The sequence below is a fragment of the Cydia strobilella genome, chromosome 17 (assembly GCF_947568885.1).
Source record: "Cydia strobilella chromosome 17, ilCydStro3.1, whole genome shotgun sequence".
Classification (NCBI taxonomy): domain Eukaryota; kingdom Metazoa; phylum Arthropoda; class Insecta; order Lepidoptera; family Tortricidae; genus Cydia; species Cydia strobilella.
Genome location: NC_086057.1, coordinates 14,316,984 through 14,341,598, shown reverse-complemented (window position 1 = coordinate 14,341,598; position 24,615 = coordinate 14,316,984). Strand labels below are relative to the sequence as shown.

The following is a 24,615-nucleotide window of genomic DNA, read 5'->3' as shown; positions in this document are numbered from 1 at the left end:
TGTCCTTTCCACCACAAAGCGGTGCGAGATTATGCGAGATCTTGTTTTTATTTAATAAGAGCATGAAATTTTTGTTGTTTGCTTTTTTATTTTTACAGTGATAACTTATTATATTTATTTGTTAATATACTATAATAAATCATCAATTTTTATAATCAACGTAAAGACTATGACTATTGTCACTGGCGAGCGGTACTTTATTTTGAATATGACTTGTTTTATGATGATTTGTTTTTGTCTATGATTACTTTTTTTTTATCTACCCGCCGTCGTCCTTCTGTCAAAAAGCCGTTTGCTCTTTATTGATGGGTGTCGTATTTCTGTAATTAATTTCCAAATTAATCAACTTCATTCATATTTCGACATCCTTCCCGTCAATTGAAAATGGTTTAGCCAGGGCCGTGTCAAAATAAGCTCAAGTATCTGACTGTATTTAGTGTAAACAAATCCAAAATGTCCGTTCCCAGCACTGGTTTGAGCAAGTTGAAAAAGAAACACATTCGTGTGAAACATCAAAAAGTCAAATTGTTTCGTGCTAATGAGCCCCTTCTATCGGTGTTTATGTGGGGCGTGAACCACACGGTGAGTACCTGAGTGGAGGATATTTACAACTTAATTGGAATAAGGCAACGTACGCCTAATAGGATTTCTGGCGATTATGTAGAGGCATCTCGCAACAGCATTATGTCATTTCCTTCCGTACCGGATTGTTGTGGTTCCGAACTGTTTACAAATCGTATCGATGGCTGGCGCCTTGCTAGGCGATTGCTAGCTGGTGCTGTCACCTGGCAGCTGATCAATATCTCCTGTTTATGTCGTTTCGTGTTATCGTAGGGTTTAGGGCTTTATAAATAGAGATAACATGAGTTATAACCGGCGACAGGGTCATTCTGAAGTTGCCAGTTTTATTGGCTGTTTGCTAGAACTTAGCCATTAACTATTTGTATATCATGAATTTGCAAAGTGAATCTTTAGATTTCAACAACCTATCTTTATGCATATATCCTAGAATTTGAAGGACTGAAAACCTATAAAAAGACTGAAAACAGCTAGGTTTTAACTGCCCTGTTATACATTAGCATACATATCGTCAAATTAGCCAACTTTGCCTCCAGCAGAATCATAGCCCAAAATAGTACATTTTACAACTAGTGTGAAAAGAATGTCTTTTTACCACTAGTACCGAGGTATCTTGCCACGAGCTGAAAGCGAGTGGCAAGACTCGGTACGAGTGGTAAAAAGACATTTCACACGTGTTGTAAACGACGTTTTTTAATACAATTGCGAAAAAATAATAAATTAATATATCATTAGTAGAATCATACCACCAAACCAAACCAAAACCAAAAGTACCTATACAGCTAAGATACGCGAGCTGCCGCAGCCCGCGATACCTTCATACTCGTGCGCGCCCCGGCCGCGGCCGCCGCGGGCCCGGCGCGGGTTGGTCAACGACACCTCCTCATAACTCATGAGGCCCTGGTACCTGCTTTGCGCTAAATTCAATTTTAACTGCGTTTCGAAAGTATAGTTTGGAACTAAAAAGTAAAAAGCACTAGTTCGAGAAATTGAGCTTCTCGCACGCTACGCAGCCACAAAAAGTACCACTTTTTGAGCAACTGTATTAAAAATACTTTTTTAATAAAATTTGTTTATGTAGCCAAATGTGCAATTTATGTGTGTGCAATTTTCAAATAAGAATCCAATAAAATAATCAGTTAGAATTTACCAGAATCTAATATCCGTTCTGGTAGAATACTTCTTGTAATCTTAAAATTGACTGTAATGCTGTGACTCCTATGGATAAAAAGGTTCTTTCTCTCTTTTTCGTCTCGTCATTCCCTAATGCTTTCCCCTCTGCAGTGCATGTTGAGCTGGCAGTGCTTCTTGCGGTTCTTATGATTAGATTGCCAAGAGGACCCCAAGCTCCTTAAATGTGCCATGGGCAATATCGTGGGCGTTTTCCAAATCGACGGTCATATTGGTACCAAATGACTATTTTGTGTGTTGCCTGACATAAGATGATGACATATGTCAGTGGAAATTTGTTGTAACAAGATGAATTGTTTTCAGATAAATGAACTGAGCCACGTGTCAATACCAGTCATGCTGCTGCCGGATGACTTCAGAGCTTACTCCAAGCTCAAGGTTGACAATCATTTGTTTAACAAGTAAGTATGTCCGTCCCAGTCAACTGGTTAAATTAGGCAGCTAATTAGACGCCTAGCCTATTGAATGGCTGCAGAACAACCACCAGGCTTAAGTCCTGTAGTCATTTAGTTAAATTGGACATTGATGAGATTAGTGTTAGGTTAGGTTATTATAAAAAAAACGTTTATTTCGGACTTATTATTATTATTGTATTGTATTATTGTATTTATTGGCTGGCTATTTTAAATACCAATAAGACCCACTGGATAATAAAGTTTGTCATTGTCAAATGACATTTGTGATGTTAATAAAATTCACATTCTCCAAATTGACACAATGTATAATTAAGGTATATAAATTACAATAAATTCCATTATAGTTTAATGTAAAGTAATGATCGTAATGAGGAAAAATGATAGTTTAGATAACGATTATTTATAAAAACGTGGCTGTTTTTCATTGCATATATTATTAATAATATGTCTGCTTGTTTGCCTCCTATATGCGTGATTACGTCACAAATTTTACTAATAATTATGTAAAATAACATTTACATATGACAGATTACATAACGAAAACAGATACGCCATATACACAACCAAAGAATCCATTGATAAAATCATTCCTCCAGTTTATCCTCTACACGTCCTGTAGAGGTAAACATCCGGACATACGAATGCAGTTTGCCCGAGTAAACGGAGGCCTTTGCTAACGCTTCGGTCAATTATATTAAGTCAATGTGGGGAATACCGTGTATGAGGCAACGCCGTCTACAAGCTATTGTCGCGTCTAACTGCAATGCGTTTGTACACATACTCCAATTACAGAAGGTCAGTAGAGCAGGTGGAGAGAAGCTCTGTCTTTCTGACTGTGTCTGAGCGAAATACGTATACAAATACGAGAGTACTCACCCTATGACGGTCTTCCCACCCAAAAATTTTCGTCACCTTGGGTGTTATTTTGAATGTTCTTGGTAAGATGCTGACATTATCTTCTATTTGCAGGGAAAACATGCCATCTCATTTCAAAGTGAAGGAATACTGTCCATTGGTGTTCAGGAACCTTCGGGAAAGGTTCGGTATTGATGACCTTGACTACAAAGAATCGCTCACGAGGTAAGTCTAGATTTAGAAGTAATTGCCCCTCTCATAATGGACTTGCGGAGCGAAGTAAGCGGACGATCGAAAAAGAATAAAGCGCATCTTTGAAACATGGTAAAAATGTTTAACAAAATGCAATAATGACAATTAAATCGTTATCTGTCAAGGCCCTAATTAATTTGTCACTTGTTAATAATAATTTTCCATTTGGAACCCTACACGATAGAAGCATGTCGAAATTACGTTATGACACAGAATAAGTAATAGTATTATCATACAGAACGGCTACGCACCGCCCCGCCCCGACTCGAATTGCCTCGCCCTGCGACACCAGATTGACGGCCGTTTGCCGGCCGCTCAATACTATTTTTAAGCAACTTACTTACACAATGTCGCATGCCGCGTGTACAGACGTGCCGTTCACACATAGAAACGCAAGTGATTTTTGATGTATAGCGTGTCCGCCCCGTGGTTATGAATAAGATCATTAGAAAGTTCTTTGTTGGTTAATGTGAATAGTTTTACTGTGGCCTAGGGTTCGAGTTCGTTGTAAGAGAAATGTAGAGGAGAGAAACATCCATTAATTACATCACTCAATTACTCGTAGTAGCAGCAGTAGCTTTATTTATAGTAAGTAAAGCATTGTAATAGCTTATTTAATTTTGTAATCCAGTAAATTATTTATATATTTGTTAAAGTATTCCACGAGTACCAAGTGGCGCTGTCTATGACGACTAGAAAATTACATCGATACGATAATATACAGACACTTGGATGTCCTATTAATCGGTTCGATTACACCTATATACACCGATAGTGTGAAATTGTTTCTGCATATAGTTTTTACTGCGTTAGTGTGCTAATTTAACTTAGTGTTGTAGTATTCTTTTAGTATGGGTGCGTAGTGACGAGAGGAAAAAATGCATTTGTAGTTAGTTTATTTATATATGTGTGCTACCTCGTCCCCCTCGAAAAACGGTAGAATTTTTTGTTAGGAAAGATGTAGCGATGCGTACTCTATTAGTCATTACTAGTTCCTTCAAGGATGAATCCTAATTGTCATTATTGTCAATGTCAGATAACAATTGTCAAGTCAGTATGCGACTACCAAATGAACCAATAAAAGTCTTATCAGTTCTGTCTGGAGGACCACATAGAAGACAATATGAAAACACCGCGCATGTCTAATATGAGTCATCTTCACGCTAACAGTAGGTACAAAATGCGAAACGAATCTATCTAAAGTTGTTATATATTTTTAGATAACCTTGTAAAAACAATAGATACTTTGACATGCGTCCAAAACCCTTCACGATAGAATACCCGTGTTATCGTTATTTGGCTTGATGCTTATTCTGATTTGGGCGTCCGCTTAATTCGTTTCTAATAATATAATAGATGATGGCAGTGCGTTTTGTTGCAACTAAATATATGACCTAAATAGACCTAAGTTAACTATGCAGTGCCAAAGTCTGGAAGTTCCACTGTAAACGTCATACTTCCGTACGAATTTGACGTTAATGGCACTCCCACACTCACGCTTGCGAAATCGGTGAAGTTAAATTGACCTGTGTTTTTAGGATACTAAATGAAATTCTCTTTTATGATTATTAATAAAAATTGGTTTAGGATTTACTAGTTTTAATAGGATATTGAATATAATTGGTTCGCAAGAAAACGCACGCGACGAAAAGATATTTCGTCGCGCTCAACTTTAATGCAGTAACTACATTCGGAACTTCAATTGTAGACCTTCATGTACGAGAACAGGGTATACATTTGAACCATTTGTAAACTGCATAGCAAAGCGAATTTTCTATCTGCTCATAGGCTCACGTGTGCGCTAATTTTTATTTCAACATTTTTATTTTCCCCAACCCATCCCGCTCCTTTAGGTTTAGAAAGCCAGATTCGTACCTCCGTCCGCGGCAGAGAAAAATCATGAAGCTGAGAAGATCGGCCACAGCTCCCACAGCTGTAGGGGACTTTACGGAACAGAACCTCTTCCACGATGCCACGGCTTTTATGAAACGGGGCCTGACGATTAAACGACTGAGGTCAGCGGATTGCTGCTGTACGATTTTTTTTCATTATTTTTTAATTTAACAGTATTGTAGTGTGCTGTACTGACACGTCATTAGAGTCATGACACAGGGTGTTTGGTTGCGTTGTGCCAGAGTTTTGTCACTGTGTCACTGTTTCACTAAATTGTCAGTTGGACGTAATTTAGCGAAAATGATCCAGAGAGCGAGAATTCGTCATCTAAATGACTTTTCTTTTTGACAGAAAGTTCAAATTCCATTGACAGATTTTTGTGGATTTAATCCTCTAAATGACATCCAATTGTCATCTGACTATCACAATAAAAATAATGATTTTATTATTCAAGTAGGCATATTACAATGCGCTTATAACGTCAAATAAAGCTACGCCGGCTCTAACCCTACACCTCTGCCCTGAAAAGATTTATCCCCCCTCAATTGGCCTTGTATTCGTGATAATGGCGCCCAAGATTGCAAGATTTAATTTGTCACCTGACAATGACAATTTACCATGTATGTTGGGGTAAACGTTAAGTGTTAATGGCGTAGTACGTGATGATCTCAATATAGCGAATTGTCATTGTCAAATGACAGTTCATAATTAGTGAATAGTCCAAAGAACCATCACGAATCACCTCAACTATATACAAGTAAATTGAAAATTATATATTTGATACGTAAAAGTAATCTTTAAAAATGATATACTTTTTTTGTCTAGTCACCTAAGGTAGCTCGTAGCTCGCCCCAAGCTGCCCTGCGGCGTAAGAGTGCGTGTTCAGATAATTTTAAGCATCTCGGGCGCTCCGATATCTGGTGGCGACTGTACGTCAAGTCAAACATGTCGCGAATTGAGTCATGCCGTTTAATACGTTGAGTTGAGTTAATCATACGTTATTTTAGCTTCTAGCGTCGAACAAATACGATGACTTGTACAGGTATTTATTGTTTCCTGTGTGATAAGAGGAAAAAAAAACCGGCCAAGTGCGAGTCGGACTCGCGTTCCAAGGGTTCCGTACATTACACAATTTAAACAATGTATTTTTTATGTGAAACGTGAGTAAAATGTCTTTAAAAAACCCGTAGGGGTCGGATCCAAAACTAAGTAATTAAGTCCGACTCACGCTTGACTGCAATTTCTAATAGGTAAAGATGTATTTTGTGTATTTTTTTCAAAATTTAAGACCCAGTATTTGTGGTAATTTTTTCCCTATGTTCTTGAATAACTTCTAAATTGTTTATCGTAAAATTATAAAAAAAATATATTTGAGATTCTCACAATGAGCTCTTTCATTTGATATATAACACGATATAGTTTGAAATCTTAATTTTTTAATTTTCTCATTTACCCCCCAAAAGTTGCCCCCATGTTTAAAATTCATTTATTTACGTTACATGTCCGTCTTTGGGTCACAAACTTACATATGTATACCAAATTTCAACCTAATTGGTACAGTAGTTTTGGAGAAAATAGGCTGTGACAGACGGACAGACAGACAGACGCACGAGTGATCCTATAAGGGTTCCGTTTTTCCTTTTGAGGTACGGAACCCTAAAAATGTACGTTTTGATACATTATCGAATCTGTAATATAAATATACTATGGCTTTTGCCCGCGACTTCGTCTGCGTGGAGTAATTTGGGTAGCTTATTTTTTATCCAATCTGCTTTTTATCGATTTTCCATACAAACTTCCCCCCCCCCCCTTTTTCACCCTCTCAAAGGCTGATTTCTGGGATAAAAACTACCCTATGTCTTTCCCCGGGACTCAAACTATCTCTATACCAAACTTCATCTAAATCGGTCCAGCGGTTTAAGCGTGAAAAGGTAACAGACAGACAGACACACTTTCGCATTTGTAATATTAGTATGGATATGGAACGAGTATTTAATATGCATTAACAGAATTTAATTTAAAAAAATCCAATGGCAATGTGTCATTAAAATATCCTAACAAGAATAACAGACTATAATTCGGACTGGTAAGAGGTGTATTCATATTTGTCCCCGACAGAATTGGACCAATTTTATTCCCATTTGTCCCCTCTGGTAACTGATGGTAATATACATTTCTAAATGCTAGGAATACCCTGCATTTCTGGCATTTGAATTGCCAAAAAGTTACTTTGTTTATTTTTAATACTTCAAATATTCCATGGGTTTAATGTACAGTAAGGTTAGTAAGCAGTTATCTCTTGACTGACCCCCCTGCAAACAAGGTTCTATTCAGGAGGGTCAGTTATCTCTGCAGCTTACTGTACGTAGGTAGGTGTGTATTTTCCCATTCGACACTATGACAACTCGAAAAAGGCACAACGTATCTCAAACAGCCCTAAAATCAGTATCATCCGTCTAACCGCTTGAAAGATCACCTGAAGACGTGACTTTGGTTTTCTGCGAGTTTTTTTGAAGTGTGAAAGTCTCCCGATCCTGTCCTTTGTCCATGAGAGCATATTAAACCTTAAACCATCAGTCCATTAGTATCACCGTTGGTAGAACAGTACCCGTACTATGAGTCACTGGGGGCATTTTCTATGAAAAGGGACCTTATTGTCGATGGCGCTTACGCCGCGCAGCGTCGCGCGGCATTGTATTTATATCGGAACATCGTTTATAATGGCGTAAGCGTCATCGACAATAAGGTAAGGTCCCTTTTTATGGAAATATCACATATATACGCCGACATCTACGTAATTTACTTTCTATACATCTCGCTCGCACTAATATGTCAGTACGAGCGTGATGCATAGAAAGTAACTTACGTTCACGCTAGCGTTTATGTCAGTCCCAAACTGGTAGTAGCCACATATTTTTTTTTTATTAGCCTACTTTGGTGTCCCACTGCTGGGCAAAAGCCTCCCCTAGTTTTCTCTACTCCTCGACCCTGTTATCGGCATTTTCCCACCATTTGGGGTAGAATGCGTCCAAGTCGTCCCGCCATCTCCTTTTCGGCTGCGGGTCAAATATAACTAAGTAAAACTTGAATGTAATAATGAGTATGTAGCTACAAGTGTGATCCTGTAATTGGCTTTCCATCTCTTATGAATTGGCCCTACTTTGTATTGATAGCTGTTGGATCTCCAAAATATAAATAAATAAATAAATAATATCTCTATCTATATCGAAGCGTCATCTGAGAGGGGAAAGTTGGAGCTTAAACACGACCCATAGGTACCTCTAAAAATCGGTTATATCTTGCGTTATTCCTGCGATATTCTGATCTAACAATAATTTTGTCTCTCAAGTGTAGTCAAAAATACGCCGTTAGTGTTTGTCGGTTATGTCAGCATCACGATGTATAATAGCATATGTCACTGTTCTCCCAAGGGCCATTGCGTTAGTTTCCATACCCATGACCTCTATGTTATTTAACCTACATTTGTTACGCCCCCATATGATTTGATTTGTTTGTACAAAAATGTTGGCACTGATTAGGTACACGGTGGATAGGGTTTGTAGATATTTTTTAACTATCCTCGATACTAAAATAACTTCATTTACCCAGAGGGCCTACTGCGAAGTTCGAAGTTACGGGCATCTCTCTCTTTTACTCCAATTAAGGCGTAATTAGGGTGACAGAGAAAGATGCCCGTAATTTTAAACGTCACACTTCTATGACGTTTAAATAACACTTGCCCCGTTTGGGCTATCAAAATCCCTGCCAACCCGGTATAAATCGCTTCTAAGCGATAAGACCGCATTCTGATTGACTGTTTTCGTTTCAAAGTTTTTTCTTTTTAGTTAGTAATAAATATTGTATCGTATAACGTTTTCTGGCACCCAGCCATAACAAATTGAGACCATTTAAGCACCCAATATACACCGCAATTAACACTGCAAGCAATATCGTCTGACACGTTTTGGCACTATATTATGGAAGTTATTAAGCACTTCGTTACGGTAAAATAGAACTTTCGTTTTAAAGAATAAGGTGCAAAATGCTTTGGAAATAGGTTCGCTAGAAAATACATCACAAAAAAAAGGTAAGTACTTATTTTTTCTTGACTTATTTTATTGTTTATTACAGGTAAATAAGTAGTTTGTTTTGTTACTGTTTCTAATATTTGATTGTGATTTGTACATTTATTTACATGAAATAATTATTATGTCATATTTAGAGAGTACCTGTTATATAAATGTGATGTGTCAATGGTGCAAACATTTACAATTTACCGTTCTTGACATTGACTTGAATATCAGAACCGAATTAACATATTTTCTTAAAAGAGTTAAAAACTGAAATGAATTAAAAAATTGAACACGTGCGAGTCGGACTCGCCCACCGAGGGTTCCGTACTTTTTAGTATTTGTTATAGCGGCAACAGAAATACATGTGTGAAAATTTCAACTGTCTAGCTATCACGGTTTATGAGATACAGCCTGGTGACAGACAGACTCGCTGAACTCTCGAAGTCGAAGATAAAGTAAGAATGTCATCGTATCTTGAATATGTACAGTCACGGACTTTAATTGTTGAGCCATTTAGGTACTTTACATTGGACATTTCATACCGTTAGTATTGATAACCAAATTAGCTTGAACCTTATATGTGCCATTTTCAACCAAAAGGGTAACTATTGTCGCTTGTCAGTAAGGCGCTATTTCCATATAGCTTCAATTAGAAATCAAACTTATCGACAAGCGACAATGTGGTACCTTTTGGTTGAAAACGTCACATATGGATCAACAATTTAAGTCTGCGGCCGTACTGTAAATACAGACGATCATTGTCTGTAATCGGTTGCTACGCCGTTATCTCGTGACTCAGAGCAAATATTGAAATGCACTTGTCTTTTTATTTACTTACTTACCTATGTTTCCGCCAAAGATATACCCGTAAATCCCCGCGTCAAGTACAAGTACAGTCGAAGGCGAAAATATCGATCCAGACAAATGGCTCAAAAACATGTGAACATGACTATTGTCTAAGGTGTAAGAGCGTACACATATTTTTGAAACTTTGGGAATGTATATATATTTATGCCCTTGACTCTACTATTAATTCAGAAAACAAAAAAGTGCAAAAATTGCCCTGGGTCGCACGAGGATAATGTGTTGCTGTGTGATAAGCACAAAAGTGAATTGCTCTTTTTTTCCTTGAACCTAGTTTATTTATATAACACTTAAAACTTTATATTATTGCAACTACAAAAATTACTAAACTAGCAAGGTTTCCTTAATGCCATTTTGTTTATGGTATTTAAAAAAAGTGCCAAATTTTTTACCCGTGCGTATAGGCCTTTTAATCAAATCAAATATTTTCAGGCAACTGAGGCCTAACCTTACATACATACAATAATAAACATCTTATAATTTTGGCGACACAGTTTTTTGTTCTGCTGTAGGATTCGCCAGATTTCCACGGAACCGCCAAAACACCACCGGCCAGAAGTCCGCACGCGTACCACAAACGAGTTGCTTATATTTACATGTAGCATATAAAATAATACGATTATTCTCAATTATCCACGACTGGTTGGGTCCGGTTGATTGATTCACATCACGCAACACGGGCTGCAGCAAATCTTAAATTGCTCGTTAGCAACATTGTAACAGCCGTGTAACAATATTCAAGGCTACGTGTAGTTAACCGTTGAACTTTTACGTATTAGGTACGATGTCAGAGGGCCTTTAGTCATCCCTCCTGGTTCCCCCGGACCAGGTGGCATGCGTAAACGCATTTCCCCAACGTTAAAAAAAAAAAAGAAAAAAAAAAAAAAAAAAAAGAGGGCCTTTAGCCACGATGACGATTGTTGATAGAAAAACGTCACTCGAAATATAAATAATGTATGGTTATGTCACGTCACGTCATTCCATACATTTTTACTTTTAGTTTGGCGTTTGTCGATGTACAGTCAAGGGCATAAATTCCCAAAGTTTCAAAAATCCTACGCTCCTTAGACAATAAAGTCGTGTTCACATATTTTTGAGCCATGTGCCTTCGACTGTACGATGCGGTTGTGGTGCTTAATCTTTTCTAAGTCGGATATGGGTTTTCAACTTAAGACGGTAGTTTAAATACTTACGTACCTATTATGTATTTTGTACGAAGAATAAACTGTGCGGGTTTTAACCGCCTCATTTCACGCATATTTACCTTAATAAATGGCTTTAGATTTTGATGACAACATACAAATAATAGTAGAGGTAGATTAAAATATTAATAAATCAAAAGTATATTTACTATAGTCTTCATCTTCTCAAATGATTTTTACGTTTAGTTTAAGACGGTAATCTATTAAACAAAAGCCATTGTCTCTTTTGTGTGAGCGGTCGCCTATTGTGTACCATTTAGCCTGAGCGCGTGCTACGGCGCGTGCTATTGTCAGAGAAAATGGTACACAATGGGCGACCGCACGCATAAAAGGAACAATGGCTTTTGTTTAACAGATTACCGTCTTAGTCTAAAAAATCATTTGAGAAGATACAAACTATAGAGGAAAGGTGTATTTTATTATATCCCAGTCTGAATCTCTGGTGATTGTATTCCAGTCTGTATTTCTAGATGACATTTTCTTTTTAACAAGAAATTTGTATAAATAGTGTGTTTGGGTTTTAACTTAAAATGAACATGTAGAACACAAAAACCATGGCGTGGCTACATTGCATGGTCAACATCTATAACAACATCGAAACCATTCATTTATTCACATTCGCACTTACCTATAACTACGATCAAATATGTACGTAAGTCTAATAGAGCGCCAAGGTGCTCGAAAATATATACTGAACACGCCTCTTTTGTCAGATATTTTTGACCACCTTGTCCGCTCCGATATATATGTGCCGACTTTACATTTTTAATCTTAGTGGTTTGCCGTGTTTGGGTTGAGATGCTACTCATTGCAGGACTGCTGAAAAACTACACCCTTTATCGAAAGCAGTGATGCTAATATATTTAAAATATAATTTGACATTACGTTTTGTTCCCAGGTCACAGCCCATTCCGGATGACTCGTCCGGGAAATCTGGAGCTAAGTTCTATCAGAGCTACGACCGGCTGTTTATCCTCAAAACCCTGACTTCGGAGGAGGTGGAGAGGATGCACTCCTTTCTTAAACATTACCATCCGGTAAGCAAATACGGACGATCTATCCAGAAAGTCCGGAGATAAGTCATATCATAGCTACGACACTATGTTCAATTGTTTATTATCAAGATGTCATTCAGCATTACCATCCAGTCAGTTTGTACGCTCGATTTGTACAGTCGCCATCAGATATATCGGAGCGCCCGAGGTGCTCACAAATATCTGAACACGCCTCTATTGTCAAGGCGTTAGAGTGCGTGTTCAGATATTTTGAGCACCTCGGGCGCTCTGATATATCTGATGGCGACTGTACGTAATGCGATACCTTACAGTCTTTACACAATTCAGTTTTATCAGTAATTTCGTTATTTTCCCTTTGAATAGTAAGATAATGTTACTCTGAAAATGTATCCTGTTATCAATTTTTCCACGAATGGATCCTAACAATAGACAGGTGATATGGTTATCATTATATATGTAAATTCACTATAAATTGATGCATTTCGCATAACTATAATATCTAATCTTGTCACTCTCATGGCACTTTCTTCATTTTTAATCCAGGATAAACAATTTCACTTGATGTGATGTTAAATAAATGTGCCTAAACTTCACTTTTAGTTTATTTATTTATTTATTTAATCTTTATTGCACAAAAGAAATACTTATCGTACATAAGGTGGACTTAATGCCAAAAGCATTTTTTAATTTATTTATTCACTAAATATTCATACAACTTTTGCAAGCTGGCCACTATTGTAAACCTCTTTGGTTTATGTAATAGTTGGCGAATATAATAATAGTTCAATGTGGAGAAGACCGACATATAAATTTGGTTGGGAAGACCGTTATAGGGTAAGAACCCTCGTATTTGTATACCTACGTACTTCGCTCAGCCACAGTCACAAAGGAGGAGCTTTGCTCCTACTGGTCCACAGATTTAATATATACGCTAGATGACACAAATACCACGATTTGTATTGAAACCAAGCGTGCCGACTTTTTTAATACAAAATTTACGCATAATATAATATTAAAATTACTTATCTGTAATAGGAAATATGTTCTTGCCTTTTTGGGTGCTCGCAATTTTTGGCCTGTTGCAGTTAATTATCATGCAACGAAGCATTTTTTAAGTTTTCACGGACGTCCGGCTGCAACAACCGGCGGCGTGGACTGTAAAGAGCGACGGTCAACCTCGACGCTTGGTCGGGGTTCGGACACGCGAAGTAGATGCATTTGCGTCTTCTACGGTATATTTATTTCTGTGTTCTGGTCTATCGATCTTCTGTAAGTGGATTACCTATGTGTACAAACGCAAGAGTCAGAAGCGACGAAAGAGCTTATAAATGGTCTTACCTGATAGATTGTCTTCTCCACATTGATCCCCTATTACGTAAAGTGATTTTTACCATCCAGACGAGATTAGGAAATGTTGTGTTCGTTACGGGAGTCCGCTTTGTTTTACAGTTTTATTTCTACATAATATATAATAATAGCATGATAGTTAATAAGCTTGATTGTCCTTTGACGTGGAAACTTTGTCAAAGGACAAAATCTGTTTATTATTAAGTACTAACGGCTAGGATCAACTAACACTGATTGGGCCATTTGTTGTCTTTAATAAAATAATATAAATAAATAATGTACACATGGCACCCTGGTAAGCAAGCTATGGGCACAGGGCGGAGACACTATACATCAAAAATCACTTGCGTTTCTATGTGTGAACGGCACGTCTGTACACGCGGCATGCGTCATAGTGTGAACAAGTTGCTTAAAAATAGTACTGAGCGGCGGCAAACGGCCGTCAATCTGGTGTCGCGGGGCGAGGTAATTCGAGTCGGGGCGGGGCGGTGCGTGGCCGATCTGTATGATAATACTATTACTTATTCTGTGCTATGGGATAAAAACTAAATAACCGCAGCTTTTAGACTTTAAACTACACGATCGTCCAGATTATGCTACGCTAATTGCTCTTTTAATTCAATAATAAATTGACATTTATTTCCAGTACATAGTGGAGCGGCACGGCAAAACGCTCCTGCCACAATACCTTGGCATGTACCGGCTCACAGTTGATGGAATAGAGCATTATCTCGTCGCCACGAGGAACGTGTTCTCCAACCACCTTAACATACACAGGTCTGTCGTAGTGTATTTTATATCATCCAGTGTTGCCAGTTTGCACTAAAGCCAGTTGGGCCCAAAGAATTTCAATTTTCATTATTTTATCTGGAGTCCTCTAGGCTTTTCACTTTGCTCTATCCTGGACATCATTTCCATCTAACCCACAGGCATTTAGATCTTTTTTTGTTAACATTAAGCCAACATTTTATTGGTTTGTGTCTTCGAAAGCCCCGGCATGACCGAGCCCAAGTATTCTAGCGGCTTTTCGACATGGCCAAACAATCTTGGCTGACTTTTTAGCAGCTTTTCGGCGATGTCTCTTACTCCTGGCTTCACCTCCTCCTGGCTTTTTTCTTACTTCTGGCTTAGTTTGGCTTGGCTGGCTGGGGTTTTTGTTGGCTTTGGCGAACATGTTCGTTTTGGATCGTATCTACCTTTCTTAGATTTTTTAAATTATTTATTTATATAAATAGACACAATTCTGCAACGGCTTGTTAAAATTTATTTATACGCTAATTGTGTTTTGCAGAAAATACGATCTCAAAGGCTCAACGGTCGACCGCGAAGCGTCCGAGAAAGAATTGGAAAAGGAACTGCCCACTCTCAAAGACAACGACTTCATAAAACAGGGCGTTCGTATTGACATAGGAGATGCGGCGAAGGATAAACTTCTCGAAACGCTCACGGCAGATGTAGAGGTAAGACATATTGTATTCCAAATTGTCCCCGCTTTAACAGAAGCAAGAACTGATGGGAACTGATTGGAAAAGCAACTGCCCACTCTCAAAGGCAACGACTTCATTAAACAGGGCATTCGTATTGACATAGGAGATGCGGCGAAGGATAAACTTCTTGAAACGCTTACGGCAGATGTCGAGGTGAGACATATTGTATTGCCAATTGTTATTCCCAATCCCAATTGATATTGAGGTGATACTTAAACTAGTGTATTCCCATTCGTCCCCGCCTGTGTTAAAGATTGAAAAAGAACTTAAGGCGGTTCCCTGAGCCAGAAGGCGAAAAATCTCCTTATATGATCATGTTTTTCTAAGAGGCGTTGATATTCTTAGACGTGAAAAAAAATATGTAGTTCTTGACTATATTATCTTTAATATCATAGCTTACGATACACGAATTATGACACTTCGCTCGATACAATTAATTCCCACAGTAACCTCTAACTCTGACTTTTAATCCAATTTTACTCGGTTATTTATTATGTGATACTATAAACAAAAAAAGAAGAAAAAACTATCTTACCTTAAATAGTAATTTCATAGCTTACGAATTTCGATATTGTAAGGTAACGTTTTTAAAATAAATAAAAATCGACAAAATTCGATCAAAATTGACACTTGGCGCGCATGATCTTTCCCGTTCTTTCTTACGAAATGTGACAGTGACAGCGGCAAACCGATGGAACGGCCTTAAGACTCTCAAAGACGACTTCATAAAGCAGGGCGTTCATATTGACATAAAATATGCGGCGAATAAAACTTTAATGTCGTTCCAGAACGTGCAATATGAACACTTCCACGTACTTTGCTTTTATGAAAAAAAAAGAACCTCGATTACCCGTTTCTACTTATATCGTTGTCTTAAGGATAGTGATGAAAAAAGTAAGTATTAACAATGTGCTGAATATTCACCTTATCTATCATATTTGTTTACAGTTTCTAACAAAGCTCCATCTGATGGACTACTCCCTCCTCCTCGGCATGCACGAGTGCGGTCGCGGCGAGGCCGAGGCCGAGGCCGCGCAGCAGGCCGAGCAGGACTCCGAGCCCGAGTCCGAGACCGACTCCGACACTGACAATAGGCACGGGGACAGGTACTGTACCTGACTACTCCCTCCTCCTCGGCATGCACGAGTGCGGTCGCGGCGAGGCCGAAGCCGAGGCCGCGCAGCAGGCCGAGCAGGACTCCGAGTCCGAGACCGACCCCGACACCGACAACAGGCACGGGGACAGGTACTGTACCTGACTACTCCCTCCTCCTCGGCATGCACGAGTGCGGTCGCGGCGAGGCCGAAGCCGAGGCCGCGCAGCAGGCCGAGCAGGACTCCGAGTCCGAGACCGACCCCGACACCGACAACAGGCACGGGGACAGGTACTGTACCTGACTATTCCCTCCTCCTCGGCATGCACGAGTGCGGTCGCGGCGAGGCCGAAGCCGAGGCCGCGCAGCAGGCCGAGCAGGACTCCGAGTCCGAGACCGACCCCGACACCGACAACAGGCACGGGGACAGGTACTGTACCTGACTACTCCCTCCTCCTCGGCATGCACGAGTGCGGTCGCGGCGAGGCCGAAGCCGAGGCCGCGCAGCAGGCCGAGCAGGACTCCGAGTCCGAGACCGACCCCGACACCGACAACAGGCACGGGGACAGGTACTGTACCTGACTACTCCCTCCTCCTCGGCATGCACGAGTGCGGTCGCGGCGAGGCCGAAGCCGAGGCCGCGCAGCAGGCCGAGCAGGACTCCGAGTCCGAGACCGACCCCGACACCGACAACAGGCACGGGGACAGGTACTGTACCTGACTATTCCCTCCTCCTCGGCATGCACGAGTGCGGTCGCGGCGAGGCCGAAGCCGAGGCCGCGCAGCAGGCCGAGCAGGACTCCGAGTCCGAGACCGACCCCGACACCGACAACAGGCACGGGGACAGGTACTGTACCTGACTACTCCCTCCTCCTCGGCATGCACGAGTGCGGTCGCGGCGAGGCCGAAGCCGAGGCCGCGCAGCAGGCCGAGCAGGACTCCGAGTCCGAGACCGACCCCGACACCGACAACAGGCACGGGGACAGGTACTGTACCTGACTATTCCCTCCTCCTCGGCATGCACGAGTGCGGTCGCGGCGAGGCCGAAGCCGAGGCCGCGCAGCAGGCCGAGCAGGACTCCGAGTCCGAGACCGACCCCGACACCGACAACAGGCACGGGGACAGGTACTGTACCTGACTACTCCCTCCTCCTCGGCATGCACGAGTGCGGTCGCGGCGAGGCCGAAGCCGAGGCCGCGCAGCAGGCCGAGCAGGACTCCGAGTCCGAGACCGACCCCGACACCGACAACAGGCACGGGGACAGGTACTGTACCTGACTACTCCCTCCTCCTCGGTATGCACGAGTGCGGTCGCGGCGAGGCCGAGGCCGACAACAGGCACGGAGACAGGTACCTATTTTTTTACTATTATATTAACATTTTTTATTTATTTATTTAATTTGAAAAAATAATTTCTTTTGAATCAATTTCTCAACTTTCAGGGGTTCAAATTAGGAGTTTAGGTCAAAAACAGCCTTGACTTTTAAAATTTAAAATTATTCTTTTATATCTGAAGCAAAGAGAATTGAGTCGCTTATGCGATTGATTTTGGTATTAAGAAAAGGTAATGGATATTTGCTGAGTTGGACATCCAAAAAATATGGAGCTGTACAGCGCCATCTCATGTACCTGTCAAATTCGAAGCACGAAATTGTCTTAGATTTTACGCATCTTACTCGATCAATGTGTCTTTGTCTGAGGCTGAGGTAACCTGATCGGTCGCATGCGATTCCATACTCGAAGTTACGCTTGACATATGGGGTTGCGTGCGATAACTCAGGTCATGGTAATCGGTCTGATATCGCGTTAGACGGAGTGCGAAGAGTTGACATGTGTGTAATGTTACAGATGGGGCTTCACGACGCCCCCGGACAGCCCGCGCGGCGCCGGCCCCGGCCCGGGCCCGGTCGGGCGGCGCGCGCTGTACGCGGGCATCATCCCCGAGATAGACATCTACGCCATACCCAGCCAGGACGGTCTGTTATAATCCCATATGTTATGTGTAGGGGAAGCCCTTAGCGCCGCGCTGCACCATCACACTAACCCGGGGTTAACCGGTTAAACCGTTAACCCTGTGTCAAATTGTAGTGGTATCCATGGAAAATCCAGATTTAACCGGTTAATCCCCTGTTAGTGAATAGTACAAGCAGGGCTAGGAATCGGTTTTTTTTGTAAAATCCGAAATAGCCCAATATTTTTAATTATTTTATGCTTTTTACGTAGGACTGAATCATGTTTTTTGGTAAGCACATCGTATTATTAGATTGTCTTCTTAAAAATTCAATAATAAACCAAAGAACGAAAAAGAACGTAATAATACCGGTATTTTTTGTATGCAGAAAAAACCGGTTCCGAGCCTTGGGTACAAGTGGCCCCAAGAAATCTTCTAGCCCTAAGAGATCTGTGTGCCCTCGGAGTACTAGTGTGAAGTAGCGCAGTATAGTGGCGTTCTCTTGTGTCAAAGACCGACATCCTTTTCGGGACACTTTGCCAGTGAAGTAAGTAAATGAGCCCGGACCCGGAACGAGCATATCCGGTGATTTTAAGCATTGTCTATCCCGAGAAAAGTAACAATATTTCTAGATATAACCTTAACCGAATTTGACTAGGGAACAAATCAAATCATTTTATGAAATATTTTGATTTGTGTTTTTAAGTAGTCACACTACTATACACGGTGCCTAAAAAATAAGTGCATTCCCGTTGGCAGGGAAGTTTTGGGATTATACTGAGCAACTTTTACTACGGGACCAACCCCAAACTCGCCGAAAAAATACGGCTGTTTCATACATTTTGGCTGGTCCATTTTCTATGGGAGGGTAAATTTTTTTTTCGCGATTTCCTGGTTGGTCCCATAGTAAAAGTTGCTCAGTATAATCTTAAAACCTCCCTCGCAACGGGAATGCATTTATTTTTTAGCCACCCTGTATATTCAGTAAATCTAAATAAAAGTGTGTACAACGAGGCTTAGACTAGCAAGAAAATGCATGCAATTCTTAAATCTGTTTCTTTTTTTCAGGTGCACCTAAAAAGGAGATATATTTCGTGGCGCTCATTGATGTCTTGACGCATTACGGAGTTAAGAAACAGGCAAGTTCCATTTGATAACAGTCATTATAGAAAAGTTAGATAAGGAACACAAACCGGCTTGCCGGTCGAAAATCTGCGAATCTTAATATCTTCAGGTGACAACCAAGACTGACTTATTATCATTTTATTAGTAATTAGGTCTAATTACTGATTTATGTTCAGAGACCGTATGCAAGTAATAAAACAAGGTTGAGTTTGTTTGTAATTAGTTAAACAAAAAAAAAGTGCAGAGATTTTGACAGCACACGCAGTGCAGGTGTTATTTTAAACGTCAAACTTCTATGAAATTATGACGTATAAATAACACTGGCACTGCGTGTGCTGTTGGAATCTCTGCAGACTTTTCTTGATCTAACTCTAGTGAGTTTTGGTCGTGGCCTGACGATATATTTCTGAAAGAATCGGAGACATTTTATTTTTTAATTCTTTTTTATTATCTCCTACTATTTTAACTTATGTGTATGATTAAATACGTTTATTCCTGTCATCCTCTCAAACTTTCGAGGCGTAGATTTTGTAAAAATTAAAGTCATTACAACTAATATCAAAACTTCCGTGAGACACAGATTTTAATAATTTTAAAACGTTTGCGTCGGTCCGCCAACGCGTGCGCCCGTTAAAGAAGCTCCTCGTTACGGAGCGAAACATGTCAAGCAATCTTCAAAGTTAGCCGAGTGTCTCGTTTTAATATATTTATTATGTAATGTGCAGGCGGCGAAAGCGGCGAAGACGGTGAAGTACGGCAGCAACGTGGACGGCATATCCACCTGCGACCCCGAGCAGTACGGCAAGCGCTTCATAGAGTTCGTCGCCAAGGCCATCGAGGGCAACTGAACAGGTTCACCGACACTACTTCCATAACCTCTTAGTAAATGATGATTGAATGGAACTTTACACTAGCGCTAGGCTTTTGGTAAACTCGTAAAATCTAAATAATTATGCATGTGCGATAGAGATATGAAATGACCGGTCAATGTATGAAATTATATTTATTCAGCATCCTTACTTTAGCTAAGAAGATAATTCGGTGGCTTGAAATTTAACGGTAAATTCTACAAACATAGTTCTACAAATTCTGTTAAAAAAAATACAAAAATACAAAATTTCCAAACAAAATATTTTAGAGATAGTTTGAAACGACAACTTCCTATTGGTTTTCATCAATGATAAGAGGTTAAGATAGTAGTCAAGACGAGATGCTTCTTTTAGTACATTCTCTGAATAAAAAACGACTCTATTTTTAAAGTTCCAAGAACGACAAGCTTTCCACATTTTTTCCTCTAAATCTACCTTTATCGAATCTTTGTATTATAGTTATTTCATTCTTATTATAATATATGTAAAATCAAGGCTCGGAAACCGGTTAAATTTCCAAACCGTTATCATATACTTGGCGCAAAACCTTTTAATTTTTTTTTAACCGTAATTTTTTACCGGTTTTTAGGAGAACATTTTTATATTTATTGTCATAACAACAATATATGTCTTAACAATAAAACCGGTTTCTTCGTGCTGGATCGACGATCTTCATAAGTCACAGGCCGTCTCGTAGCTCGTAGAATTAACCGGTTTATTTATGTTACAATAAAATTCTTAAAACGTTCGCGTTCTTATGAAAGTTTGGAGTGAAACTGAAATAAACCGGTGTTTACCGCTAAATTTAAAACCGGTTCCGAGCCCTTGATGTACGCGCAAATATACGTAAGCCTAGCAAACCTAATGGACATCATTTAGTTTTTTTTATGGAATTAACAGGGTCGCTATTATCGTACTATTGCAATACTACTTGCCTGAAATCTAGATCTTATTACAACCTAGCTGCACAGTTATAGGCGAATTATTTTTTTGATGATACTAAAAGAAGCACCTATTCAAAGTATACACTAAGCTAAATACAAATAATGCAAAATATATAAAATAATTGCGTCAAAAGAGTTTGTCTTCTTGAATTTTTAAACCGCCATATGAAAATCTCAAAACTAATGTAAGGATTTTCGTTTGTGATCATAGTTTAATTCGAGAGGACAAATTGTTAAAGAAATTGTGCACCATGTCAATAAGTCTTGCTCTTTTCAATATTTATGGCGAAGTTGTTAGTAAAAACTGTTTTTAATGTATAACATTAGAAACTAAAAGTACATATTAAACATGCTAAAATTCGCAAGGAGTTTAGCATCAATTCTTATCAATTGTAGGTAATGTTGTAATATTAAAGATGTAAACACATTTCAAATCAGTTCCGTATAGGGAATGCAAACCGGTTTTATTAGTATCAAATTTCGGTTAATAACCAGTTATTAACCGGTTTTCACATACAATATAAAACCGGTTTTCATTCCCTTGTTCCGTAAGATTTATTTTTGACGGCAGTCCCTTGTATCTTTACGGTTGCATGTCGTTGGTCCGAATTTGTATTAAAAATATTAACGACGCTAACACTTAGGTACAACTAATAAAAGACAGTGAGAAAATGTGTCGTTATGTAAGCAAAAGGTACCACATTGTCGCTTGCCAATAAGAACGCTCTAACATGTTATTCGTATTAAGATGCAAGCAAATTTGGTCCATGTGGTAAGCGACATTCGGCTTCATAGGCAGGGTCACTATACCCACTAGACCAAACCGGTCGTCATGTTTTAATTAAATTTATCGCCACTCGTTGCGAATTTGCTATTTTTCGCACTTGTATCGTAATGTATTCCTTACGTGGATTATAAAAACGAATTTTAACATCACATGAAAAGGTCAGTTTGATTGTAAGCGAATACCATTCGGACTAGCGACGGCGCTACGATATCAATACGACGCGTCTTCCCATGGCCTTAGCACATATTGCAATAATGTTTCCTGTACAGTCGCCATTAGATATATCAGAGCGGCCAAGGTGCTCAAAAATATCTGAACACGCACACTAACGCCTTGACAATAGAGGCGTGTTCAGCTATTTGTCAGCACCTTTTCCCGCTCCGATATATCTGATGGCGACTGTACGTTACTAGCTTTTATAAAGTACCGCCGTAGATTAGTACTGACAAATTAAATTGTTAAAATATCATTGGAGTTGAATTAGTGATGTTCTCGTGTTAATATTGGAATATTGGCTGAATTATTAATATTAAATCTCAAATTTAAAGTTAGGTAAGGTTTTGGGAGCGCTGGCTTTGTGAAATTGAAGTTTAAGTGGTCTAATCAAATACTTGAATATATTAAAGAAAAGCGTTTCGTTTGACGCTCTAACAAAAATTTAAGAGTAAAGACAACATTTACATTATTCACATATAAAATTTGTATAAATAAATAATAAATAGATCACGTAAATTGAACCACTTATGTGGCGGCGTCAGATATATGTGGCATTTTCAATCTAAAGGTACCACATTGTCGCTTATCATAACGAAAATTGCTTGTATCTTTATACGAATAACCTGTCAGAGCGTCCTTATGGCAAGCGACAATGTGGTACCTTTTGCTTGAAAACGACACATAACCACGATTTCATAATCATTTGTATACGTAACGTTAAGACGAAAGCGGGCGGACCCGTGCGAAATCGCCTTTTCATACAAACGTAGTTCTCATTTTCGTCTGGATATTAACATTATTGAAAATATTTTGACACAATTTGTTGTATATCAATCACAGCTACGGTCCTACGATTTTTTTTTAGAATTTTTAATTATTATAAGAGTTAGGAGCATTTAAAAATTTAGTTTTTCGCTCCTTATTTTTACAATAATCAAAAAAAGTCTTCATTAAAATTATGTAAAAATATTTTTCATAATGGCAATATGCAGAGAAGCGGCCGTCCCCTTTCCTCTTAGACTCTTAGCGTAAAGCTCGCTCCAGACTACGCGGCTTCGCACCGCGATTCGCGCACGAGTGTGGAGGGGGCTCAAAGCTTTCGATATATCTGACGTAGACACTACTTTGTAACAATATTAAGAATGTAATTGTAAAGGTGCCCATTTGTGCTATAAAACTTGACTCCAAACACGAAAATTGTGAATACAATAAAAATGAATAGCTTAAAAACCGTGTATCCAGGCCAAGCCCATGTTTAAAAAAAGCTAGTAGCTGTCAAAATACTCAATAGGCAGTATAGTCCAGATAAGTGAAAAAAAAAGCTGTCAAAACACTGTGTCATATTGCAGTACTTTTGGGCATGGAGACTATATAAAGGAGCCAAATCTCTATGTATGAAAAGTGTCCATCAAAAAACAGTAATTAGGCGGCGCCACCATACACCGAAATACTACCAAAAACAACCTACGTAATTTGGTCGGGTTATTTGTTGCCTTATATGGTTCATGTTATACTCATGTCCCAGAGCCTAACTAGCGCCACCGGAGAGATTAGGAACTATTATTTAAAGCTGAAAGCGGTCACTTTTGCAACAATTCTGCCATAAGAGATTGGCATCCTTTCTATACCATCCATACTTTTGGGTTTTTATAGAACAAGTGAGAAATATCTGTGGTAACGGAACATATTAACCGACTACTATCTGAACTCCTTGTGTAAATTTCATTCAATAGCGTGACGAGTGTTAGCGGTATGTCTAAATTTGTATGGGATTTTGAACAGCGCGCCAAGCGGGACGTTTTGGAAACTCAAAATTCCATACAAAATGACACTTAACGCAAACGCGTACATCACGTTACGCTATGAAATTTACACTAGGGATACCGAATTTGATGGTTTTTCTAAGCAAAATGATTGTCGTTTTGCCAATAAATAAATTGCTTAGTTTCTGTGTAGCGTAGTTACTAGTAGTTATGGTGTAAGATTTTGTTATTTATTGTTCTATGTCGAAATAAGACTTGGATTGTTATATAAATTGTGATTTATTAAAATACTATCACGTCTTTTATATTCTGAATTTACGATATAGCACTACGAATTAGGCGTTCGAATTCGTTTTCACGTTTTCTAAATGTTTCTACTTACCTCAATCGCGTAGTTAGTATTTTGGTTACATAATAAATTAAACTTACCAATTGTTTTTGCCGTATAACGAAGTACCTTTTCTGTGGTTTATGTAATGCATTGTTTGTTCTAAAACAGTAATTTTCAACCCATATTGATAATATTTAATAGTGCTGGGAATGGGAAACCGCTCGGCGGGATCTCTGTTTGTTGTTGCTTTCCTCTACAAAGCGGGGAAACGCTGTGATCGGCTACGAGCGTAGCGCTACGAAACCGTTGGCAATGAATTGTCTACCATTGTCCCGCACAAACCCGAATTTTCTGAAGATTGT

General features: G+C 39.3%; 1 protein-coding gene and 1 long non-coding RNA gene across 3 annotated transcripts in view; one reads left to right on the top strand and one right to left on the bottom strand.

The window, feature by feature from the left end:
* LOC134748928 (uncharacterized) overlaps positions 1–24,615 on the bottom strand; it is a 448,425-nt gene that overhangs the window by 389,548 nt on the left and 34,262 nt on the right. The gene's annotated exons all lie outside the window — the stretch shown is intronic.
* LOC134749122 (phosphatidylinositol 5-phosphate 4-kinase type-2 alpha) lies at positions 261–24,207 on the top strand. 2 transcript variants are annotated; one of them, XM_063684025.1, is made up of 11 exons: positions 261–582; positions 2,074–2,171; positions 3,156–3,266; positions 5,147–5,308; positions 12,224–12,362; positions 14,335–14,465; positions 14,980–15,148; positions 16,124–16,281; positions 18,116–18,243; positions 19,287–19,357; positions 20,069–24,207. In XM_063684025.1, the coding sequence occupies exons 1-11, from the start codon at positions 454–456 to the stop codon at positions 20,189–20,191; spliced, it is 1,419 nt and encodes a 472-aa protein (XP_063540095.1). In that variant the 5' UTR covers positions 261–453; the 3' UTR covers positions 20,192–24,207. The 2 variants fall into 2 exon arrangements, with proteins under 2 accessions (XP_063540095.1, XP_063540096.1); XM_063684026.1 differs by lacking the exon at positions 5,147–5,308.